The sequence below is a fragment of the Aquila chrysaetos genome, chromosome 5 (assembly GCF_900496995.4).
Source record: "Aquila chrysaetos chrysaetos chromosome 5, bAquChr1.4, whole genome shotgun sequence".
Classification (NCBI taxonomy): Eukaryota; Metazoa; Chordata; class Aves; order Accipitriformes; family Accipitridae; genus Aquila; species Aquila chrysaetos.
Genome location: NC_044008.1, coordinates 53,854,893 through 53,879,875, shown reverse-complemented (window position 1 = coordinate 53,879,875; position 24,983 = coordinate 53,854,893). Strand labels below are relative to the sequence as shown.

Sequence of the window (24,983 nt, the reverse complement as noted above, 5' to 3'; positions counted from 1 at the left end):
GTGTTGCTGTAAATTTAATGGTCACTACAAATCAGTGTAACACTAAAGCTAGAGGGCTAATGGTCTTTTAGAATAACTGAGTCAGCTGCAGAGACTGGATCCTCTGCTGGTGTAAAACACTGCAGTTCTGTCAAAGCCCATCATAAGCTGTCAATTTAGACCATCTGGGAAGCCTGGCCCAGAAGACTGTGAAGGTGAAGGTTACAAAAATTATTGAAGAAATTGACGTTATTTCTCCATTTCTCTTCTTTCCCCAGGGCAGCCATTGAGGCTCTGGCAGCTTTGCTGAAATCAAGTAAGCTTTTTTTCTTCATATTCTTTCTGACTTTCCTTTCTGTGCTGTGTTACTGGACAGAATGATTCTGTTGAACCTCCTTCTCCCTCGGTATCTCCTCTTCCCTCAGTCCCAAAGAGCACTGCTTAGAAAAGAGAAGCCGTAATGCAGTACTTTCCTGTATGTCTAGCTATGATTCTTGGAGCCCCGTGGCTCTGTGGACACACAGCTCTATGGGAGATGGTGCCGTAGGTCCCAGGGAGCAAGCTGCTCAGGGAGCCAGACTAGACCCTTATTTTGAGTATTTAGGGAACAGTGGTTGTCCTGGGACTTGGCACAGTGGAAGAAATGGGGAACCTCTCCAGCCAGTGACAAATGCTTATTGTTCTGTTCCAGCATCAGTGGAGAGTGGGGCCAGGACCTGTCTGTCCTGTGGTGCTGTTGTACTATGTGCTTACCTGGTAACAATGATGCTGTTGGCAAAGGCTTGGAAAACTTCTGTAGCCCAACAGAGATGACCTTATTCTCCTTTGCAAGCTTATCAGGTCTGATAATGCGCAGATAGGGCTGAGACCTAGTGATTGCTGGGGTACAGCCCTGCTGTGGCAGGCTGTGCTTAACATTTGCACCAGCTGGCTGGCGGTGTCGAAGACCTTAACGTGGGTTCTCAGCCACACACTGCTGGTGTGACTGTTCCCGAAATGAACATGTTACCCTTTTTTTACCTTTATCCCATCTGAAAACACTTAGCTTTTTATTACCAGAATTTAATAAAGCTTTGATTAAGAAAGAGTACTCTACTATTGCAGACAATCTACTCTACAATAAATCACAATGGCGTATTGTCCTTCTCTCTCTTCCCATCCCCCACCCCCCCTTTTCTTCCTCTCTCCCTTCTCCTTTTCATAGTATTAGGAATAAATGCATTTGTGAAAAATTGTAGCCCTGGAAGCAGTGCTTAAATGAGCATGCTGCAATGGGATCATGTCTGAGTTGCAGCAGCTCAAGTGATGAGTTCTGAAATAATGTCTCAGTATTAACCTTGCTGCCTAGATTTAAAGGTCAGATTATTGCAACAAGACAAGACCTTCTGGTTTGGGCACTAAATCTTAACAAGGGGGTTGTGGGGCTATGCCACAGCTGCTTGCAATACAAAAGCAAAATTAGCCTTCAGAGTAGAAAGAAATTTAGAGAGAAGGCTGGAAAAGTGGAGCAAGAACTGAAAGCTCATCTGGCAGCTTGAGCTTTTCTCTTGCACTCCTGGTTTGTGGTAAGTACTAGGAATGGGAAGCGAAATTCTGTTGTCCCATGATATTTATGGGATAAGTTTTCTAGTTGAAGGCTTATTCTGGGTCTAGAGATGAGAACAGTATATAGGGATGGAGGACTAATTACCAAGGGAAGCTGTGAAATGTAGTCTCCTGGGGAGTCATAAACACATGTTGTGAAAGTTGGGTGGCAAGCTGAGAATGATCTAGGGAATCTAAAAGGACTGGATTCGGCTCCAAATTCTCCTAGCCCTTTTCCTCTCAGAGTGAGGTAAGTTTTTAAAGCTATTTAATCTTAGAAATTTTCTGTGTGACTCTTCTCAGCCAATTTAGGTTGTGAAAGCATCTTGGTTCTTTCTTTTATGCTTTTTGTGCTTTAGGAAGTGCAGAGAGGATTTCCAGTACTGGAAGAACACACTGATCATTCTGGTTGGTTGTTTCAGGTGCTTTCACAGAAGGTACAAAAAATGAATTCCAACAGGAATTTAGTCTATTGAGCAAAGCAGTCCCTACACTGTCTCTCTGGTTGATCACTGTGATGTACAGATTAGGGTTCTCGTGTTCATTTGTACTGTTGACCACTGCAAACAAAGGCATTGCTTGGGAGAGACATTTCTTCGTTTTGAGACATCCTTCCCAGTTTGCTGGCTTGTGTCCTTCTCTCCTTTATCATTCACAACTGAACAACATTGTTGCAACAACACCAGCTACTGCTTCCATGGAAAAATGATTTTTAGGAAAACACATGGTCTATTTTCAGCTGATGTTCTCTTAAGGCGCCGGAACTGGGATTTGGGAAATGGTGCCAATACTGTGCAACCAAACAGAGTGCCACAGTCCACAAGTCAGCCTGAACTGTGTTTTCTGATGTTTTCTGCAGTCTGATGGTAAGTGGTCAAGAATGTCTTTTAGTTTTCTCCTTGTCCTGTGGCTCAGGACATGAGAAGCTCCAGGCTGCTGGAGTAGAGTGCTCTGGTAGCTGCATACAAATGAGCAGGCTGTGTCTTTTGGGAGGTGTAGGTCAGGACATGTGAAAAACAGCTCTGGTTCTTCCAGAAATAAATTCACCATGGCTGGAAAAGAGCTGAGTTCTTTTTCATGATTGCTATAGCACTTGAAAATTACTTGTGAAAACAAGGGGTAAAACTGTTCATGGTAAAGCACCCAGAAGCCCATTAGCATGTTTTAGATAGGATACAAACTAAATGGGAGGCAGGAATCCTGGAATGTGCTATAGTACTGAATTGGTGGACTGATTATTGTGAGTTTTTTGGGAGACACAGTAACCCACTTGCTGGGAAATGATGGTGAGATTCAATTTTGCTGGGGGTGAAGGCTATAGAACAGACAGGACAAGAACACGCCCATTCTTGAGGGTCTCTCTGTAGGGCTGTTGTATCCTTAAGTGCTTCAGCCCAAAGTGATCAGGAGGGTTATGGTCATACACGGAGTCGTGCTGGAGGGTGAGTGTCCTTCTTCCTTTTGGCAGCTAGCTGCAACGGGAAAACACACGGTAGTTTTAAAGGGAGCAGGCAGATGGCAGTGTGTCTCCCTGATGGAATCAGAAACATCGATCTTCAGCTCCTCAGGCTCCCATAAGCTCTACTTGAGACTTTGTCCACCTGCAGAGCGAGGGGCTGGCTAGAAACTTTTTGGCCTCTGTCTCTTTCCTAACAGAAGCTGATGCTAAATGCCCACTTAACAGGTGCATAACAGCAAGAAACAAGATCTGCCAGGAAAGAAGGCATCAGTGTAAGAAAAAATGACTGCTCCAGCTGCACATGGGAAATTGTTGCTGTTTTTCAGAGGGAAAGTGTAAGATTGTCCAAAGAAATAAGTGATCGGATACTACAAACTTGTGCTTCATCCACAACAAGGAAGAAATGCTTGGAAACCCAGTGCAAAACGAGAGTGACCTTGGTTGTCCTGTTCCTCTGTACATAGTGGAAATCAGTGATAATCATAGAGATTAATGGAGGTGATTAATGGAGGAATAAAAGTTTAGGTCCCTTCTAACGACAGTGCTACATCTTTCTATCAGTGGAAGCTCAGATTACTGATATAGAGAAGATGTTTCTTGCCTGACCATCAGCCAGTCTCTCACTTCTGACTTATCTCTTTCCAAGCATCCCAGAGTACTTTACCTATCCTTGCATGCTGCTCTCCCAGTTGCTGTTCTACACCTGCCATGCCCACATGCATGCAGCAAACAGCTTGTAGCAAGTTCTTCCTCCATTGCCTTGCTGTTTTTTTTATCTGTTGTCTCTCCACCCTGCTGTTAACTCCCTCTGACTGAACTACGTTGTTATACAGGCTGAACATGTTGCTTGGTAAATATCTATAATGGTGCTGAAGTGCCATGAGAGCATCAGGAGTTTTTTTTATTCTTCTCTGGGATGTTACAGTCAAGCTTTCCAGTGTAACACCTGTCCATCCTTCCTCCTTCAATATCTAGATGCTTACTACAGCCCAGGGTGGGGATGAGTGGGTAGATACTGATAGCTATACATAAAATGGGGTGGGATGAGGTGCAGCATCCCTCCCAGAGTCTCTTCTTTCTGTCCCAGGGTACACCTACTACTTTTTCCAGCCTCCTTTGGCTTTGTTCTACTTCTCCTCCATACATCTGTCTTTGTATCTTGCTTCAGTTCTGTCTTAAGGCCTGGGCAGCTCATCACTAAGCTCTCCTTTGCCTGCAAGAGGCCAAGGTGTGGAGGGGGCATACCCCAGCTGGAGCCTGTTCGAGCGGCAGTGGAAGGCGAGGGCTGCCCTCCATGTCACTCTTAGCCATGGGTTCTATTGCTTTTAGTGAACTTGCTCCCCAAAATAAAACAGGCAAACCATTCCCAGTTTTGGGGGAGTGGAAGAAAACTGGACACCTGCTATTTAAGCGCAGACAAGTGCATACCTAGGGGTTTGCAGGCTGAAGGCGGTGTGATGGACCAAACCGGACACTGCCGCTCAGCACCTCGAGCCACACGATGGCGATGTTATTTTAAGGATCCACGCTCGCACTGGCGCTTAATCCAATATTTATTTTTGGCGAGTAATTTGTTTATCAGCAGGTTATTTTAATCTAATTTTGGTTGTATTTGTTATTCCTGACTATCTGTACTTCTCAGAATTAGCAGCTTGCACGTCTTCAAGGAAATTAGCTAGAGCTGATCTAGGAGGCATTTGCTCAGCGGATATTGAAGGAAAGGGCTAGGGAAATGGGCAGGGCCCTTGTTGCAATGCTTGCCTAGTAAAATTGTAATAAGCAATTTAAAAAGACAGGTTGTGGTGACCCTTTGATCATGCTTATTTCATCAAGACAATTGCGTGTGCTAACAGCAGTTATTGCCGATGGCCTTTCCCCTCTCTTTCTATATCTTTTCCTTCCTCCTTTTGTCTTCTTTATCTTTTTGCCTTCCCTTTTCCTGCCCCCAGCCTTTCATCTCTCATTTCCTGCTCTTTCCTCCCATCTTCCATTAACTAACCTTTATTTAACCTCTCACCTGCTCTTTTTTTTTTTTTTTTTTTCCATCGAAGCATAAGGATTGTCTTGTGGCTGGCGGGATAAAATAATCAGTGTCATTCTTTTCCATTTATGCTGGCATCAAGGAGGGGCAAGGAACTCTGTGAGAAACAGAAAGTGATGTTCTAGCGCATAAGTAGATTATGGTTTCTGAAAGGCCTGCACCCTCTATGTCTGAACTCATAATGCTTTGCAACAGATCTACTGATGCAGGTCTTTGATCCTGTGTCAAAACAGCCGTATGGTTAAACCATGTCAGTTCCTGTAGCCAACAGCACGATGTCTGTGATTTGCCTAACATTTTGCCAGGTACCCATTTCTCACAATCAGTTTAAGACTTCGTTACCCACCTCTGGATTCAAACTCCGTTATCAGTCTGGCCCCAAATCTATCATCACAGCTTGCAGGGTATTGTGATCAGAGTTGAATTTTGCAAATAGTTCCTTTCATAATAATTTAAAAAAAGTTATGTGTCTGTCTTTTCTTCCTGAATTTCAGAATGCAAATAGTCTTGATTCTATATTTTTAAGCTGTCTCTTTTGAGAAGAGCCACTTTATGGGGAAAAAAAAAATTTTTTTAATGTCCTTTATATTCCCTTCCCCAAGACTGCTCTTCATTCATAGACATATCCCAAACTGAAAGTAACTCGGTACTCGAGAGAAAAAGGTTGGTTTCATCTCCTGGGGCATGGCAGCTTCCCACTGTTTTGTTCCTCAGGGTGGGTATAATAGAACCAAAGTGTCAAGGAGCTGCCTTATTCTCTGTTGACATCCTTAATAGTGATTGCTTACTGCCTTTTTCTTGGCATGGGCAGTGTTTGTGCCTCCAGTGATGATCTGGCTTCAGAAAATTCGGTGGCTGAATTTGAGGAAGTCTTCCAAATTCTAGCATCCTTATTTGAACTCTTTCAAACCACTTTGGTCAGAAAAATCAAGCTGGAAATTTTGTGCAAATTTATCTTTTGTGGATTTCCAGCTTTCTGTTGACTTACAACAAGAAGATGCTGTGAAACTGAAAAATAAAGAAGGAAAAGGAAACCTTTTTGAAAAGCAGTTTCCTTCTGGGGTTAGTTCAAAAGTTTTGGAAGGGATTGGCTTGCTCTTTCTTAATCTTTACATGTGAACCATGTAACAAAGGCAAACAAGAGAAGAATCACCATGTCATAATACAGTTTGTACGACTGCCACTGAATTGGCCAACACCTGGAACTAAAACAAATGTTTTGGAGTAGAAAGAATGAGCTGTTCTTGTAGTGAAGCTAAGCTTGTGGCTGATTCCTGGTCTAGGAGCAAAACACGGCACTTGTAGTTGCTAGTACATCCTGCCTGTGTTCTCTACCTTTGTGCCAGTGTTATTCATCTGTCCTAAATGCTTAAGTAAATGCCTGGATTCTGAAGTTTACAGGGCACAATTACAGTAGTCTTCTGGCTTCCAACAAGAGTTGAGCTAATACCAGCTTCTTGCTGGAGCTGTAGAGCCCACTGGGTCTGACTTCATTCCAGCACTTGATGGGTGACTAGGTTTCTCCATGGAGACAATTCATTTTGCTTCTATAGTGAACCCTCATGCTTATCTCTAGCAAAAATGGCCTCTCAATGACTGAATAAAATAGCTGGTTTCTCTTTGCTTTAGGATATATCTTGCATCTTTTATTCCCAAGAGGCAATCACTAGAGCAGAGTGGGGAAGTTGGAGATTTTCTTATTCCTTTCACTGCTTTAGGGGCCACAGGGTTAATTTGGCAGAGCATTCTTATCTCCAAACTGTAGCAACTGTATGTTCTTGGCATAATGAATCAGCTGAGTGGCATCAACAAAGAGATTTAAGCAGATAGACAGAAAGATAAATATCTCTTTGTTCTGCCTGGTAAGTAGTGCATTGCTCATCATGTTTCAGGTTGACTGTAATTCAGTTTTGTGATTAAATATGCTGCGTGTTTTCCAGTGGTCCCTGTGTTCCTGGCAAACACTTCAAAGGGGACTGGAATGCGAGGGAGGCTTCAGTAATGTCCACAGAAACACTGGCAGTCATGAGACTTTTATCTACTAGACTGAAACCCTGGCTTTAGAGTCTGTCCTTGTCCCCCAGCACAAAATTAGAATTCTGTCAAAACTAGGGGTTTCTTTGTAGTGTGATGCCCTTGGTAATTTAAATGCATCTTTAACCATTTGATGCTTCTGCACATTGGCCATGCATCCTTGTCAAATGTTTCTGGCTAACTGCACAGATTATTCAGACCAGATATTCTGCGGTGCAGTGCTTAAACTTTCACTGGTTAGCAGCACTGCCCTGGAAGCCAGAAGTGAAGGGTCAGTTCTGGAAGTGTGGGAAACTAAGAAGACATTGAGCATTCCCCTGTCACCCATCCCAGCTTCAGCAGACAGAACTGAAACTCTTGGCAAAGAAAATAGTATGCCAGTGACAGGTTTGGGGAAGGTGGTGAAGATGGTGCTCTCCTGGCAACTCTGACAGAATAAGATTAGGAAGACAGACTATTGCAGGAGAAGAGTCAGAGATCACTCAGACAGATCTGATCTAGTAGTTAGTTTACTGAGTTTTAATCAGTAAATTTAGGTGTGTAAAATATTTAATAAGTTCAGATGGATTGGTGGTCAATACTATTTACTACACTTAAAATTAGTATGGGATACAAAGATTATTGTCTAAGCTTACTGTATGTATCTTAAATGTTACATGCATGCAAAAAATGTCACTTACAAACCCATCAATGTCTGGTGTCGGGTAAGGGATCTCCCAGCCTCGAGGGGTAACATGGAAAGGCGTCCCTACTCAAGGGGAGATCATTGCCATGCAGCCACCTGCTATGGAGGGAGAGCTCAACGGGCCCTGACGTCTGCAGATATGTATAGCATGAAGTGGTTGATTTGTAGTCAGATTTTCTGCTGTTAAAGCAGTTTTGGCTGCTTATCAGCCCAGTTTCCAGCCAAACTGGATTTTTTTGGGGGGGGGGGGGGGGGGGTGCTGAGTTCTTACTGATAGCTTCACACAATAGGATTAACTTCAGTTAGGCTTACTTTCTGCCTGGCCCAAAGTTCAGTTGGTTCAAACAGGAGGAGTGCATCTGTCACACAGACCAAGGATGAATCAAAACAGGAAGCACCATCCCTGGGTACTTCTGAAAGCTGCATGGAAGGAGAACTTCCATTTCCACTGAATACTGGCCACATCCAAGGAGAAGGAAAGGGACTAATGAAAGAATAACAGAAAAAGGGTCAAAAGACATAGGACATTTTACCACTTACCACACAGATCATGCATGCTCGCTCCGGGAGGCGTGGGCTCTTGCTGCCTACAAATCTGTGCAGTGCTGCTTGTACCTGTATGATTCATTTCCACCATCTGTATTTGTGCCAAAATATAGATAGATACCCATGCAGGTGCATGCCTAGATGGAGAGACCAACAGACACAGACAGGTGGGGAGGCCTCCTTTTTCCATTCTGCCTTCTGGAGATCTTGGCATACTTCCTCCTTCATTTATTCACTACTTGATTGACTATACAACTGAAAAAAATAGAAGAAAAAAACCAAGAAAAACACTGACAACACAGGAGAGCAGAGGAGAATCAATGAAATCAGACAGGAGAAACAAAACGAATGGGTTTTTTTGCCTGTTCAGCAAGTAATTCTCATTGCTTCCCATCAAAGTGCTGAGGAAACTATAGTCCTGCCTCTTCCGTCTCCTCCTTACAGAACAGACTATCTCAGTTTCACTTTTCAAAGCGACTGTTTTAATCATAGAGGAGGCAAGTACTACAAAAAACATGATGGGAAACATAGCAAAGTTATTTTGCTCAGCTTCCTCCATGTTTTTAATCCTGTGATAAAACTGAGGCATGGGACAGTTATGTGTTCTGGTCCCTACGGAGCTGGGATCCCAATGTGGAAGTCTGTCTTGAAAGACATGAGGAAGACATCACAAACAGATTTTTATGAGAATTCTTTTTTTTCTTAAACATAAATTCCCCAAGAAGCTCTACCCACAGTGCTTTCCAATATTTCCCTTGTCCTATCGTCATTGACACAGAAAGCTTAGACTTCAAGCGCTGAGTGCTAGGGGCTATAAATCCCCAGATCTAGTCCAATTTCATCTGCCTCTGAACAGTTCAGGGAAGCTCTGAGTCTGATCCAAATTGTCCCTTCCTTACACTCCCTGACTCTCTTCTTCTTGTCATGTTTTATATACTTATTGACTTTTACAGAGCTTCCTGAGTAATTCTTCAAGGAAGATTGACTGATTTAAGGGGTTAGTCATCCTGCAGGTTAGTAAACATGACAGCTGGTTGAGGATTAACAGGAAATCATGAATAAAATCATTGGGATTGATAAGGGATTCTCAAGCAATTAAAGTTTTCTTGCAGAAAGTCAAATAGAAAGAAGAAACAGAGTGAAGGTCAAAGGAGAAGGATGACCTTCTACATGCTGACAGCCACTGAGCCCTGAAATACAAGATGTACTGGCAGAGTTAGTGAGATAGTTAACAACAAGGGGATGAAGTGCTAGAGAGAACTGCAGGCCAAGGTGTAGGAGACTGGGAAGAGCTGTGTAAGACTGGAAGAGCTGTGGGACCAGCAGGTCAGTGCAGAGGCATGTCAACAGGGTGGTGTGAAGATGCAGAGCAGGATTTAAATGAGTTGGCAGACTGGTCTGGGGGTACTGTTTGTCGCCTGCTCTGTGGTGCCAATGGTAGAGAAAATTGCAGGACAAGACCAGGTAGCAGAACTACCTTCCAATCCCTTCTCCAGGTAAGAGTTTTCTAATGTATCGTAGAGAGCGCACTGAGAAAACTTCAGGTGATTTCCTTCCCCTTTCCAACACCTCCATCTACTTCATCACTGGGACTGAGGTTTGCTGCCTACTAGCTGCTTCCTGCTTACTCTCTCCATGATTTCCTTTGTTACTGATTTTCTTCATGCAGCATCTTTCGGTTCTCTCTCTTAACCTCTAGCAGCTTCTCCTGCCCTGTAAATCCCCACTGATGACTTTGACGTTCCAGGTGTGAGAGGCTCTGGCACTTTGTTTAATGAACTGGAAATGAATTGGAGCCTACTAGCTCTGGAGAACCCATACCAAGAGCCATCTGTTGTGAGCTGCAAATGCTGATTGGTATTCAGGGAGCTGAGTTCCAGTCTTATGTATGCTACCTGGCCCCTTGGTTGATTACTGACCTCCTGACAGCTTCTAATGTGTGTCACTGTGAGGAATGTCAGGACCGGTCAGGAAAATATGTTTAGGCAGGGTTGGTTTGAAGGGAGGGAGCCTAGAGTCTGGTGTGGCTTCATGTTTGTTCTGTGGGGCAGGGCAAGGAACGCAGTGGGTAAAGGGATGTGTTTTAGAATACTCAGCAGAATTTGTATTTTATCATGAATTTTATAATCTCCTTTTATTCTGATATCCTGGAGCTACGTGATTAAGGGAACAATGACAGCTTTCCTTTTGTATTTTTATAAAGCTTATTTTTTAAAAATATATTTTTTATTTTCTTGCCCATGCAGTAAAGCCTTTAAACATTACCTGAATGTGACCTTTAAAATCTCAGAGCCAGAAAGCAACAGAAAAGAAGCCCAAACTGCTGTTGCTCATATTGGTATTTTGTTAATTTTTAAATACTGTGGGTTTCCAGAATAATTTGATTCATGGCTTTCGTTGCATAGGTATGTGTGGGATTACATTTAGAAGTTAAACATGATTTCACTGGCTGCGACAGGATTGTGCAGCTACAGGGTTTCTGGATTTGTTGTTCTCAGCAAGGTGTGCTGTACTTCAGTCCTGAGAGAACTCTGTGAAGATTAAATGACCTGCTCTTCACTAATCTTGCTGTTCTTTAGCTTTTCTCACTCCTCAGGAGCTGCTTTAGTTTCAGGAACTCTTATGGTGCTGCAATTAGAATTAAGTTTATTAACACTTGGAAGGAGATATAGGCTCTGCCTTTTCCCCACCCACGGTTTGGTTCATCTAGAGGGTTCTGGAGCAGCCATTTCCACCTAGACAGGAGACACTGCTTCATTTTTTTTCATGTATGATTCCAAGAGCCTAACTCAGGCTTAGAAAATAACAACATCCTAAATTGTAAAAACAAAAAAAACAACCAACCAACCAAAAAAATGTAACTGATACTATTAAGCAAGAATGAGCAGGTGTTAAAGTCTGAGTTTGAGCACTGAGTAGCCACATGGGTATCAAACAGCGAGCTGTGGAAAGAGTTTAATTCAGCCTCTTCTCTTCCTTTTCAGAGTCTAACAGCCGACGGGCAGTGAACAGAGGCTACCTGGGTGGATTGCTGAGACTCTATCAAGACTGGCATCACAATGATGTCTCCAACAACTACATTTATATTCGTAGGGGTCTCCTGCTCTGCCTAAAGCACATCACCAACATCCAGCTGGGCAGGGAGACTTTCCTTGGTTCCCGGGGCATGGAGATTCTCTTCACAAGTGTACAGGTAAATGGTGCTTTTGTGCTTAAGTCAGATGGACTGGTAGTTAGTGCTGGGTTCTACCTCACAGTGCAGGAAATTCCATAGTTTTATCCTGAATTTATATAACGTATCAATGAAAAAACTGATAATATTAAAATAAAAAGTATTGACTTTTTCACAGTTAGTACTTCAGAAAAGCTGAAATGTTTCTGTTTAAAACTAATTTTAATTCCTACTGAGCCTCATGGGAATTGTAGTTCAGGCTTTTTAATGATTTTTTTTTTTTTTTTTTTTTTTTTCCTCCCCTCGTCCCCTGTGGATCCTGCTGTTTGCTTGGACTTCCTCTCCCAAAGAACAATGCAGTGTCTCCACAGAAAATTTGCTTATGTGTTTCACGAGATGTTTCCTTTCAGGTATCCAGATGGATGATATTTCCACCCAATCAGTCTTTTAAACAAAAAAGTGTTGATTTAGCCAGGCCTTTACTAGTGAGAAACATCCATCAACTGTTTTTCAGGAGGCCCAATTTTAATCTTGTGAAACATTAATGTGGGTTCATCAAGAAAGATGACATGGTCCTGAGGACAGTGTTGTGGTTTAAGCGCAGCTGGCAACAAAGCACCATGAGGATGCTGGCTCACTCCTCACCCCCGGTGGGATGGGGAGGAGAAAATATAGAGAAAAGCTCATGTGTCGACACAAGGACAGGGAGGGATCACTCACCAATTACGGTCACAGGCAAAAACCAGACTCAACTTGGGGGAAAAAAAGATCAATTTAATTTACTATCAATAAAATCAAAACAGAATAATTAGAAGTAAAACTAAATTTTAAAACACCTTCTCCCCACGCCTCCCTCCTTCCCAGCTCAACTCCACTCCTGATTTTCTCTGCCAGCAGTGCAGGGGGATTGGGAATGGGGGCTGGGGTCAGCTCGCCACACCTCGTCTCTGCCGCTCCTTCCTCCTCAGGGGGAGGACTCCTCACTCGTCCCCTGCTCCAGCGTGGGGTCCCTCCCACGGGACACAGTCCTCCACGAACTTCTCTGGCATGGGTCCTTCCCATGGGCTGCAGTCCTTCACAAACTGCTCCAGCACGGGTCCCTTTTATGGCCTGCAGTCCTTCAGGAACAGACTGCTCCAGCGCAGGTTTTCCTATGGAGTCACGGCCACCTTCGGGCACAGCCACCTGCTCTGGCATGGGCTCCTCCCCAGGCTGCAGGTGGGCATCTGCTCCACCGCTTACCTCCATGGGCTGCAGGAGGACAGCCTGCCGTCTCATCGTGGGCTGCAGGGGCATCCCCTCCTCCTGTGCCCCTCTTCCCCCTTCTTCTTCACTGACCTTGGTGTCTGCATAGGGGTTTCTCTCACATTCCAATCCCCTCTCTGCTGCAGGTTTCCGCTTCTTAAATACGTTCTCCCAGAGGTGCTGCTGCTGTCGCTGATTGGTTTGGCCTTGGCCAGCGGCAGGTCTGACTTGGAGCCAAGGAAGCTTCTAGCAGCTTCTCACAGGAGCCACCCCCTGCTACCAAAACCCCACCACACAAACCCAAACAGATGGGATCCCTGTAAGGTATAGAAAGGGCACATACAGAACAGTAACGGTTTCCTCTGAGTCTCTCAGCAACATGCTTCCTTAGCTGCCTTTGGAGAAATCACTTATACAGAAACCTTCAGTTCTTGACCCATGTGATTCCACAAGGAGTGTTTCCATTGTCATTCTTACCGGCCAGTGCAGTATCACATTCTAGCACCATCGCAGACAGAATGAAAAACATGTCCCCTTCTCCTCCAGAAAATCCATTGCCTTATGATCCAATGTATTTACTTCTTCACCTTTCCCATTGCTGTCATGAACAATTCTCCTGTGACTGAAAGATATTTCTTACTAGTAGTAGATGGTAGACTGGTAGAGTTTTTTCACTTCATTTTTCTCATGAAGAATTGACCACTTCTTCAGGTGTGATGAGGTGGCCAGGACCAGCAAATCTTTCAAGGGAGTATGGCCTCTGTTTATGAGAAGTCCCTGGTCTGCAGGAACTTGAATAGGGTGGATAGCAACAGCTGCTTGAGGGTAGATGTCAGCTCATTCCCTCTTACGAGCCTTCTACAGCCCATGTAGTTTTCTGAGCTAACATCTCCTGATAACTCAGCCTGGGAGCAACCCCATGGAAAATGCAGAGATGGGGTCACCTTGGGTGAACAAACAGGAAATGACATACTAAGACTCCAGTGAACACTGATAAGGCTAATCCTTCCAACGGTTAGAAGCGGAGCAGAAATGACAGCTTCAGGGGCCTCCAGTTTCCTTTTTTTCTACTGTGTGCTACTAGGGAGATCTTGGAAGGGGAATTACCAAGGTTAATAAATTCAAAGCTCAACGTTCCCTCACCATTCCTTTGGCAACGTTCCCTCACCATTCCTTTGGGATGTTGTCAGTCGTCCGGTGTCTCTCCAAGACATGAAGTGTTGGGAGGAGTCTGGCAGCCCTAGGAGGTCTCACTCATGCTCTTCCCTACTCTGACCTGAGGTAGAGGCTGCTGCTGCTACTAAAATCTTCATAATCTTCATGGTAGTCAGAAAATGGGAAATCTATTCTCCTGAGAGGAACTGCAGGCTATAGTAAGAGAGAAAGAGATGGAGGCGGGGTGAGACAAACAACTCCTGCTTGGGAAAGCAATGGCTCTTCGTATGTGTATGCAGTACTTTAGTAATTCCTAAATTCCTTACTATTCCAGTAATTCCTAGCCTTTAGGAATTTGCTGGTTGTGATGATTAGCCTTAACCAAACTCTGAGCAGCTAACGAGACTTCAAAGGTGTTAAAAACTGGCTAGAAAAGTTCTGCTGAAACTTTTAAAATTTTTTTAAAATCTATTGAAATGGAAACAGTTTTGATGAGATGGGTTTGTTTTAACAGCCTCCAGTGGAGCTCCTATTTACAAGGTCGGTTTTCAATTGAAACCTCTCTAGCTGCTTATTGTATGGGCTGATGGACAGCTGAAATACCTGAGCTTTTAATAGCCCTTAAGCCTATGTCTTTACAGGAAGAGCCAATAGTTCACAGTTTGTCTCCTTATACAGATTAGAAGTGACTGCTATTTTATTTGAGGAAAATTTAGAGATATTTTAGGAGAGTTTAGAGAGAGTTTGAGTTCCACTTCTACCTGGAATGAAAAATAATTTTAGATAATTAAATCATTTGTGGAAACGAAGCACTCTGTGCTCCCATTTCTTTTTCCAAGCTCCACTTAGACTTTCATGGCAGTTAAATGGTATATTCGCATTAAGAACTGGCTGGCTTTGTGTGCAGAGACAGGAGCTGCCTACTCTGAGACAAGAAAACAGGTCTGTATCTGCTTTAGGAGAGACTGGTGCATGGAACATTATTTTGCTCTTTTATCCATCTGATTTCTTAAGCTTGCCTGGTTTCTCTTCAGCCTTCCTGTACTAGGGTCGACTCTAGGATAATATTATCCTATACTCCACTCTATATTTCCCAGTAGTAGCATCCGTTAGCATCATTACCTTTTGCTTTACTGTCGTATTGAAACCTCTGTTTTTGTATACATCACTCACCTATCATAACATCTGGACTATTCCAGGTTCAATAGAGAAAAGATTGAGTGTGGAGGCTAAAAAAGCAGATCCCCTGAATTCAGGTTAGCTTTACATGAGTTTTCTGAGCTAAGGACTTATTCTCTTCCCTCATTCACAGTATCTCACTGCAAAATAAATGGGATAGTTTACACATGTACAAAGCGGTCTCCTGTCTATTTCTCAGGTATCAGTAAAAAACGCTTTTCCAATACAGTGATGGTACACTTTTCTGTCATCTGTAAACTGTGTTATCTTGGAATCTGAGACCACTTTCTGAACAGTAATGAAAACAGTCCCACATATTCCCTAAAAGATATCTGAAGGCTTGTTTGCATGTGTAAGGTAATTTGCTGTAAGGAAAAATATGATTTTGAAACAGCATCATAGAATAACTCCATGTGTGGAAGTTCATTGTCTGGATGAACATGCCTTGTTCTTGACTATCTCAATTCACTCGGCAGTGAACTAAGATGGCTGGCCCAAGGCAGGCATTTATACAGTCCTGTGTTCACCAGTTCCTGTGTTCTAGTAAAAACAATAGTTTTAGTAAACTATAGCAAGACTGTTCAAGAATGTTACTCTGTTCTCACATGTAGACAAACTTTCCTTATCTTTTCTTTAATAACAAGCAAAGGCAACCAAATACCATGTGAAAGAGTGAATAAATTGAAATACTGGAAATAGAAACCAGTTCTTAGTGTGTGCTCTAACCACAATAAAACTTTCCTTGGAGATGTTTTCAAAATTGTCTTTTCTCTCCCCCTTGTTCCTAACAGCCAGAGATCTAGAAATACATACTAAGATTCTTGTAGTGAGTCTTGTAAGCATGTCAGCTTTAGATGATTTTTCTAGCCTCCCTACAGGAATCCCGGTTAATCCTGCTGAATCTTATAATGCCATTCAATCATACATGAGAAAACAGAATAAAATCCTGTACAACCAGAAAAACCCCAGTACAGCTATTTTCCTGTTCCTGATTATAATAAAGTATTGTTATGTTCTTTGGTCATCTTCCTGGTTCTGCTGAATATTTTTTTTGTCCAGCCCAAATCCTAACTATGGGCTGTCAGACAATGGCACAAAGTATCTGTTCTGCCCTCTGGGCTGTTCCATTTTATCTGTGGTGATGGGATGCAAATATATTAAATGGCATTGGAATGTATTGTAATATTTCTCTTTGGCCTTATAGCACATTCATGCTGCTTATTTGACTTGGATCCCTGTTCTGATGAGCTAAATCTTAGTCCCAAGCCACTGAAGATAACATGCTGATAGGCACGGTACAACTTGTGAACTTAGGTAGGATACTACATTGGTTAGTCAATCTCTCTGATGGAGGCTGTGGTATAGATGCGCTGTACTTGGGGAAATCTGAAGGCTTTGTTTTCTGAGCATTGCATCTATTGGTTTTAAACAACTTCACCTTTGTGCAGCAGCTGTAACTTGCTTATCCAAACTCACTGTGTTACATTGAAGACCTACACCTACTGTGATCTCCCAGGGTTTCTTTGCTTTTAGTTCTGTGGTTTTTTTTTTTATTTGTTTGTTGTTAACAAAAGACTAAGGAGTTCACTTGCATATAGCATGGTAATAAAAATACAAAAATATTCTATGTCTTCAAAGTATATCTGGGCTCTCATAGCTCCTTACACTTCTATTTCCTACTTTGGATTATAGGAGTAGAAAACATGGGATGCTGCAGGAATTCAGTATTTTATGATTAGGTAATATACAGTGGTCTTTCAGACTAACTATTGGGCCTAATGCTTAACCATATAGAATAGCACACAGTGGGAATGTTCTCTTTGAGTATACATTATGTACACTGAATACAGTGAAATAGTGGTGTTAACTGTGCTAGTTTACCTGTGTTAGTTTTGGCATGATAGCTCTGGGTATAGTTGTGGTGAGGACGCAGAAGCACAGATTTTGGCATGTGTTGGCAGCAAAAACATATATATGGGCTCCCTGCAGGATTTTTTTAATTGATGTTAAAGAACATCTCGCTTCAGTGCTACTGTCACCTGTATTAGCTAGGATATTTTAGCTTTTGCTACTATCATGCCTTCCTTTAATATACCCCAACTATAATGTCTTAGAGCAGAGCTAGGGGATGCTGTGTCTTCTAAATGACATGCATCAGTGGAAGTCCCCTGAGGTCCATGCTAGCCTGTATTTCTGTAAGAAACGGACTGCAAAACTTGAGGTCTTGCTGTTCCAGGCATATTTCTTTTATGGTAAGAAGGCGGGGGGGAGCAGAAAAAAAAAGAAACCATAAATAAGCCATAAATATAAAGATTTCATATTCTAATCAGAAGAGTGTCTCTGCTCTGGGGGATTGTGTGTTATGAGCAGGATAATTGTAAGAGACAATTCTTAACATCATTCTCCTTTGGTTCCTAGGACTGTTTATCTTGCAAAAATCTGGATCCTATCATAACCACTGTAACTCAGATTCTGCGAAAGTGCTACCCCAAGGAGCCTCTGCCTGTGGCAACAGTAAGAAGTTCCTATTCCTTCCCTCTTCCTGGGAATGCCAGGGCTGAACCTCTGTGTGAGGGATCTGAAGGTAAATGGCTGAAGGGTGAGTTCAGTAGGAGGAAAAGGGGCATGACATGAGAATTAAATGTGGGATCTGGGGAAGGTAGTCTTTGCAGATTAGTCCTGAGGTTTACAGTTAAAATTAATTGGATGGCCTACAGTGTCACTCAGTAGAGATGAAACTACTCCCAGGTCTTCTTGAAGCTTGGAGATTCTGTTTGGAGAATGAATGAGAGAAGATTGAAGGGAGCAAGGAAAAGGGAAAAAAAAAATCCTTCTATTATCCAAAAAAATAATGGAACAGACTGGGCATGGCAGAGGCTGGAGATGCCACTGCTCCACAACAACAGAGGGAGACATGATTGTGCCTGTGCATTACTGTTTGGGGAGGGAACACTGCCCTGCGTTTTTTTCAGTAAAGAATTGTAGGAAGTATTATCCTTTTTCCTTTCTAAAATAAAAGCAGGTAGCAGTCACACTGCATGAATAAAAGATGTGACACTTGCTGAAAAGCAGAACTTAAGCACAGGCAGGATAGCCACTCCACAGAAAAGGAGGAACGGCAGACTCCATGATACACACAAGCAATTTCTCTCTTGCTTTCAGTTTCATATGGAAGATGCTCAAATACTATAATGATGATAGCAGTAAAACACCCTAATCTAGATAATATAGATTAAGAGCATCCTGTAATAGCATTGCAGCCAAGCAGAAAATCTCTGTATTGCTTTGTAATATGAGTTGGATCCATATCATGGTGACATTTGTCATGGTTTTGAAAGGCAGTGTTCAAGTCCAAGAGAACAGAGCTTTAAAAAGTGGGAGATTTAGTGCCAAATTCATTTATACTAGATTAACAAATGAAATCTGCTTTAATCAGGGTTGTGTTGGGTTGTAGTTTGAAGGCGTGTGTGGCACACATAGGAGAGATTGCACAGATTTCTGTGGAGGGCCTGAGAGGGATATCAAGTTGAATGCCTTTGCCTCTACCTCTTTTCTACTTCTTCAGGTGACTATGAAAGTGATGGAGAGGAAGAGGCTGAAAAAGACCTGGATAATGAGGATGTGGAGAGTAAGGAAGAAGTAGGTATATGAGCCATACTTTCCTTAATCATCCATATACTGGAATGTAAAACTTTTCATTGTCCATTTTGACATGCTGATAAGCTGTCTAAGCAGAGAATGTACATATGCATGTGGTTCCACACAAACACACTACATGAATAACAGAAGGATACTTGAAGGAAGAAAAAGAGAAAGCACTGACTTTCATTGAAGAGAGTCCCTTGCATTTATCTTATTAATTGCCATGCTTGTCACCCAGGATGGTGTGAGTTTGGTGACTTCTCTGTTCCTGCAGAGAGACTGACCAGTGATTATTAGAATCACATGCACAGTCAGGGATAAATGATGAATTTTTGATTCCTTTACATGTAGACCAGAAATGGCACTTGGGGGTGGGGGAATTGAATGATCACCTAGGAAAGACTAACCCTCTCTTCCCATATCAGAGCATATTTGGGCTGTGCACCTACCCTAAGAAAAAGGTTAGTTCTCTTAGGCCACAGCTGGGGCATTTGAACCTATATTTCTCCTTTATTTGCTGCTGCACACAGACAAATAATACAATGAATTATTCAATACTTATCTGACTTCTCCCTTTGCACTCTTCCTGTCATGACCTAACTGGCAAAAAAAGCAACCCTACCAGCTGAGGATGAATGCAAACTTTTTTTGTGTGAAAATACATACAAGCACATATGCAAATGTGAAGTAGTGAATGCTGCTAATAAGTCTTAGCCACATAAAGTGATTTGGGAAGGCAAATTAAAGAAATGAAGTTGCAAATACAGTCTAATTAGATATGATTGAGTCTTCTGTGGAAGGGTGTTTTCATTACTTGCCCTGTCTTTTTCTCCTCAAGTATTAAACTGATGTTAGCCAATGAAAAAAGGAAGTTACCCCCCCCCCCCCCCCATTATCTCAGTGTCCTAACTTGCCCCTGTCTGGCTGTTTTTATCTGAATACAGAGCTCGTCAAGCTGCTCATTAGGAATAAGGTTCATAGTGAATTTATCTCCTTCTTTAATTAGTTATTCATTCAGAAGCAGATCCTATATGCCTCTGAACTATTTCATTATTCATAAGGATTTACCAAGTAGATGTGAGCAGGGTTTTTTTTTTTGCCTAAGAACTTGCTCTGAATGTGAGTTTTAAGTACTGTTTGTCTGGTGTGCTGGTCATATATCTTCCATGACAAATCTTTCTAAAGGGAAAGCAAGCAGAGAATCAATAATGAACTTTCAGTTTAGCTTTTTTGTATGAGAGATCGTTTGCACAGTGTTTCCTGGTATTGGTGCGATTTACAAATTTTCACAGCTACGTAACACATATCCACGCATACTAGTAATACCAACCAAACTGAAACTTGGCTTTACACTTCCATCAGTAACTGTTCAGACAGTTCTATGAAAATCAAAATCATCGCATCAACCATCTATCCTTCTCAACCCAAATCTACAGCGAGTTTGAAGCTGCTTATGCATTATTATGCTGTTAGTGGCAAATCCTTTTAAACAGACCTCATACTGTGTGCAGCTCTTCATTGCCTTTTCAACTAGGCCCAAACAGCAGTTCAAACTCTGCTTTGCAATACAAGTGTGGCTCAGGGTTTGAAATGCCATGATCGCTTTTGCATTCAGGCATTTTTTTTTTTTTTCTTTTGATAACAGCTTCAGAAATGATTCTATTTATCAGGAGCAAATCACTTCTTTGCTGGCATTTGGTGGGGCATACTTACCAATGACACATTGAATTATTTGAATAATGCTGCAGTGTAATGCCCAGTCATCAATGCCATGTCTCCATCCTTTCCTCTTGCCGCATCTTTTCATGGTTTCTTATGCAATGACTGAATGCTTGACACAGTTTGGGTTTGGTTCTCGTATCTGATACGGAGGAGGTTGCACATCGATGCACAGTTGCCTTCAACTGTGAAAGTTTCAGATACAGTTCTTATCCCTGATTCGTTGATGGCTGAGATCTGAAAAGCTTTTTTTCGTATAAAAATATAAAAAAAGTTGGAGAGTATAGAAGATGGATTGGGGAAGAGTTTCACAGATTTTTATAAGCAGCATTGAGAGATTAAAAATAAAATATAAGCAATTGGTGCCTGCAAGTTCAATGATATAGACATGGGCCTTTCAGTTTGATTGGTAGGTACTTAGAGAAACCATGTGGTTGTCTAAATCAAAGGCAGAAGTGTCAAGGTTTCTAATTTTGCTGGTGGCCTGTGAAGACAATTTTGGCTTCAATATGCTTTGAAAATTTTCTTGCTAAATTTACACTTATTTGTTTATTGTTTCTTTTGAATCTGAATATTACCAATTACATCCTGAGGACCTGTGCCTACTGGTTTATGCAACATGAGCAAAGAAATAGATGATATGCTCAGAAATAACTAGTAGTTGTTGATGTCTCTTGTTTTGAAACCTCTCAAGCTGAGGTGTTTATAAAAAGGTTCAAGTTTCAGTGTTGATGCTTTTTTTGAAACCATCTTTTCGTGGTATCTCTACTTAGGTGCTCAAATACCCAAACATCAAATTCCCCTCTTTCACAATGTAGTCTTTCCTTTTGTGCCTCTATTTTCCATTCCATAAAATTACTTTTAATGGCCTTCATGAATATGGGAAGAACAGTTGTAGGACTCATTAAATGAGTATGATATCATTAGAAATCAAGGGTATTATGCAGAATATTACTTTAACAGTTATCTTGTGAGGCACTTTTAATATACATTCTTTTCTAATTCTGCTTTTGTAGGATTATGACTTGGAGACAGATGTGAACAAATTGAGGTCAAGGCCAGTGCTTGACCGGCCAGAGGAAGAGCTTGGACAATATGAAGCAATGTGTCCAGAACTTTCCCATAATTTTCAGGTACTATCATAGTGAGGCTTCCTTTATTTGTAAATATTCAAGAGTTTAAGAAATAGTTGAAAGGGAGTACTGACAAGAGATAACTGGATAAGACTATTGCAAAAGGAAACCTAGGTGTCTTATGGGACAGGAAGAACAAAGATTAAGACTTTTTGCTATAGTTTATTGGTGTGAATCAAGAGTGATAGAAAGGGAGTGATGTTGTTTGGTGCACATTTGGCTGGGTATGGATTAACTAAGCACTATTGAATCAATTGCCACATGACAAATCTGTCAGATAATAATTTGTATCCTTGCTGGCAATTTCAATGGCAATATCAAGATCAGAATGAGATGGGGAAAATAAGTACTGTCAAATAGTGTTTTGAAGGAACTGATGGAGAAGATTGCAGTGTTGCTGAGTGAAATGCACAGTTCAAATCATTGTTCTATTGCAGCTGGGACAAGAAATGGAGTATTGCACTCATTGCAAGTCTTGGAATTTAGGAGAGCTGAAAACTGTGATTCAAATATGAATCTGGAAAGGACCACTGGCTTAATATATCTCCTGTACACACAATGCTGTGACATTTATTACGACCATAAGTAGCCAAATGGGATTAAATTATACTCTTGCATGAAGGCAGGGGTGGAGTTTTGCATGACAGATTGGCCTCCTTTACCCTGTTTAACATTTGTATTTTTAAAAAAATGCCTTGCAAATTATCTTTTCTAACTTGTTAGAACAATCAGGTTTGGTTGAGGATGACTCACCTAGATGACTCAATCTGATCCTTTTAGTTTCTGAGGGACTAGTTTTGAAACAGCTTTGTGGATAGAGAAATTCTGGCAGGTGGTCCATGGGCTGATTTTACTCTGGCTGTCTTATTGGATAAGTACAGTTTTGGGAGATTTGTAAATATTTTCTTTTTCTTCCTTGAAAGGTTTCTCTGGAAGAAGGCACAATCTGTCTTTAGATTTTTTTTTTTTTAAATTTCTTCTGCTTTTTAAATTTAAAGGAGCTTGAATCAGACTCTGAGGAAGAGAAGAGCTTGGAGGACAGGACTGAGAGTCTTCCCTTTATGCCCTCTCATTTCATTCCAAGTGCTACTTCTGTGAAACATCCAAACTACAGATGGAGAAACCAAAGTGTCACAGAGATGGGACCAGATCCAGGGCAAAAGGATTTCAAAGTCCCTCTGCAGAGCTGGACAAAAAGGGACAGATGCAGATGGGATCAGACTGATGAAAAGACAGACATTGCAGAAGCAGCCCAAGATGCAGACTACTACGAAGAGGAAGATCCAGCCAGGAGTCATGTGCTTGCTTTGCGTCCTCTCCCAAAAGACGCTGCTTGGTACAAAAAAATGATTTACCCTGAATGTGAAGCCTTGATCAATCCTAGTCCTGGAGGGAGGCTGGAGAGCTCAGACATAGAGACACATCTTCTGGAGAAACACCAAGGGGATATCCCATTTCACAGCCCTCGCTTCTACATAGCTAGGGCCAAACGTGTTAAGTCCATACCAGACTACAGAGACTTGTCATTCCCCGATTTCTGGGGTCACCAGCCACCTCCTTACAGCAAGCCCATGTTGGAGCGCAAGTATGGAGTTCAAAGGTGATTATACTTTAATATAATTACCACACTGAGAGCTCTCAGGCTCAAAACTGGTTTATGTAGGTTCTGACTATAATACCTCTGAATGTCTTAGGAAGTTATAGAACAAATTTTGGGCTATCCAATGATTTTCTGCAAGGCCAAACAGCAGGATGATCTTATTTGGGTTTTCCTCCTGAGGAAAGGAAAATGGTATCTAACTGGGTTGGTTACAAACAGGATTAGGAATCAGCAAGCCTATTTCCTATCTCTGACATGGACTTTCTGTGTGTCAGTTGGATGAGTTGTGAACCGTCTGTGTGTTGCTTTCTTTGTCTCATAGATCGAGGTGGTAGTGGTAACCCTGGAGTGAGATTTTTATCGCTTCTGTGAATCCATAAAGACTCCCCTTTCTCATATTCCAAATTGTTATTGATTAAACTAGTTGTTGATAAATGTATCTATGTACCTATGTATGTGATGGGACTCTAAGCTGGTCAAAACTTTGACATAGATTTACTGTGGCTTTTCCTTAAAGTAAGCAGACCAAGACCCAGAATGAACTATGAATCTGTGACCTTGTTAGAACACAAATGAGAACAAGCTCATTTTAGAGATGGAGAAGACTGTGTCCTTTTAGGATATGTTTTTGTCTTCAGTCTTGCTCTTAATCCAGCCACCTTCAGTGCTTGCAACATTGGGTCCCATCTGGCTCTGAGGAAAAATCCTTTCTGTCCTCTCAGAGCTGTGTGTCTCTGCCAGGTTGTTCTCAGGAATCTCCCTGACTACCCTTCTGCTGCTGTGTCCCTTTTTGCTGTTCCTCTTGCTCTCTGCCTGCTCCATGGGGTTCTCCAGAATCATGTTCTCCTTCCCTAGCATGTGCATCTGCTTCTGGGAAGCCTGTCATGAGCCAGAGAGCAGCAGCAGGGACAAGGTAAGTGAGCGGCTTTCCTTCCCTGCTGCCCAGCCTACTAGGAGAAGACAGCATATATGGCATGCAACACGCAGAAAGAAATGAAAACAGATCTCCTCTCTGGCACACTGCTAGAGGCTGCTGTTTTTCTCGTGTTATTTCAGGTGTTCAGATGAGGGGAGAGCTGTGTTTTGAAGCTTGTGCTGGGAGAGGAAGCTCTTCTTATGACTACTGTTTTGTCTATTCCATGTGTGGCTGTGTGCAATGACTTTACATTTCTTTTTAGTGGTATAGGGAATTATTAGCAGATACCTAAGAGGCTGGATTTATGCTAAACTTTAAAGTTGATCAATGTTAATCAAATGACATTTGTGAAGACCACTAATTTCTGACCTCTAGAGAGATAATGATTCTTTCTGCAGCAAATATAAAAGCTAAAAATCTTATTTAGAGGCAAAATCACCCTACCATCTTCTTGCACTGTTGCTCTAAAAGCTTTGCTTTTATGACTATAGTAACATGTGTAACCATACAGCTAAAATGGGAATAATTATATCATGCTTCAGGGCATAACATGATTGCTGCAAAGGTCAGGAAGAAAATCTGGTATTCCACATTTGGTCATCTTTAGGGATCAGAGAACTTCAGTTTAATAATGAGTAGAAATTAGCTTGATTTAGAGTCAAGATTCACTATGAGACAGACTAGCTTTATAAGTTATGGCAGATATTTCCTCACGGGGCAAGGCTGGCCATTTGGGAGATTGACATTGACTGGAAAGAACTGGGGATAAAAGAAACTTGACAGAATACTGTAGAGAATAAAGATTTTACAAAATCAGTCATTTAACCAAAAGGCAACTTGTAATGGGAACAGAGATGGAGCAGGAGCTTTCTCATGGTAAAAAAAGAAAAAACA

General features: G+C 41.8%; 1 protein-coding gene across 2 annotated transcripts in view; it reads left to right on the top strand.

Annotated features, from left to right (window-relative positions):
• AGBL1 (AGBL carboxypeptidase 1) overlaps positions 1-24,983 on the top strand; it is a 304,599-nt gene that overhangs the window by 49,332 nt on the left and 230,284 nt on the right. The window contains exons 6-11 of one of the 2 annotated variants that reach the window (XM_030015924.2): positions 258-295; positions 11,313-11,521; positions 17,498-17,663; positions 18,645-18,718; positions 21,457-21,573; positions 22,572-23,173. In XM_030015924.2, coding sequence (XP_029871784.1) covers positions 258-295; positions 11,313-11,521; positions 17,498-17,663; positions 18,645-18,718; positions 21,457-21,573; positions 22,572-23,173 — 1,206 coding nt within the window. Of the gene's footprint in view, positions 1-257; positions 296-11,312; positions 11,522-17,497; positions 17,679-18,644; positions 18,719-21,456; positions 21,574-22,571; positions 23,174-24,983 lie in introns of both variants that reach the window. The other variant, XM_030015923.2, reaches the window with a different exon arrangement.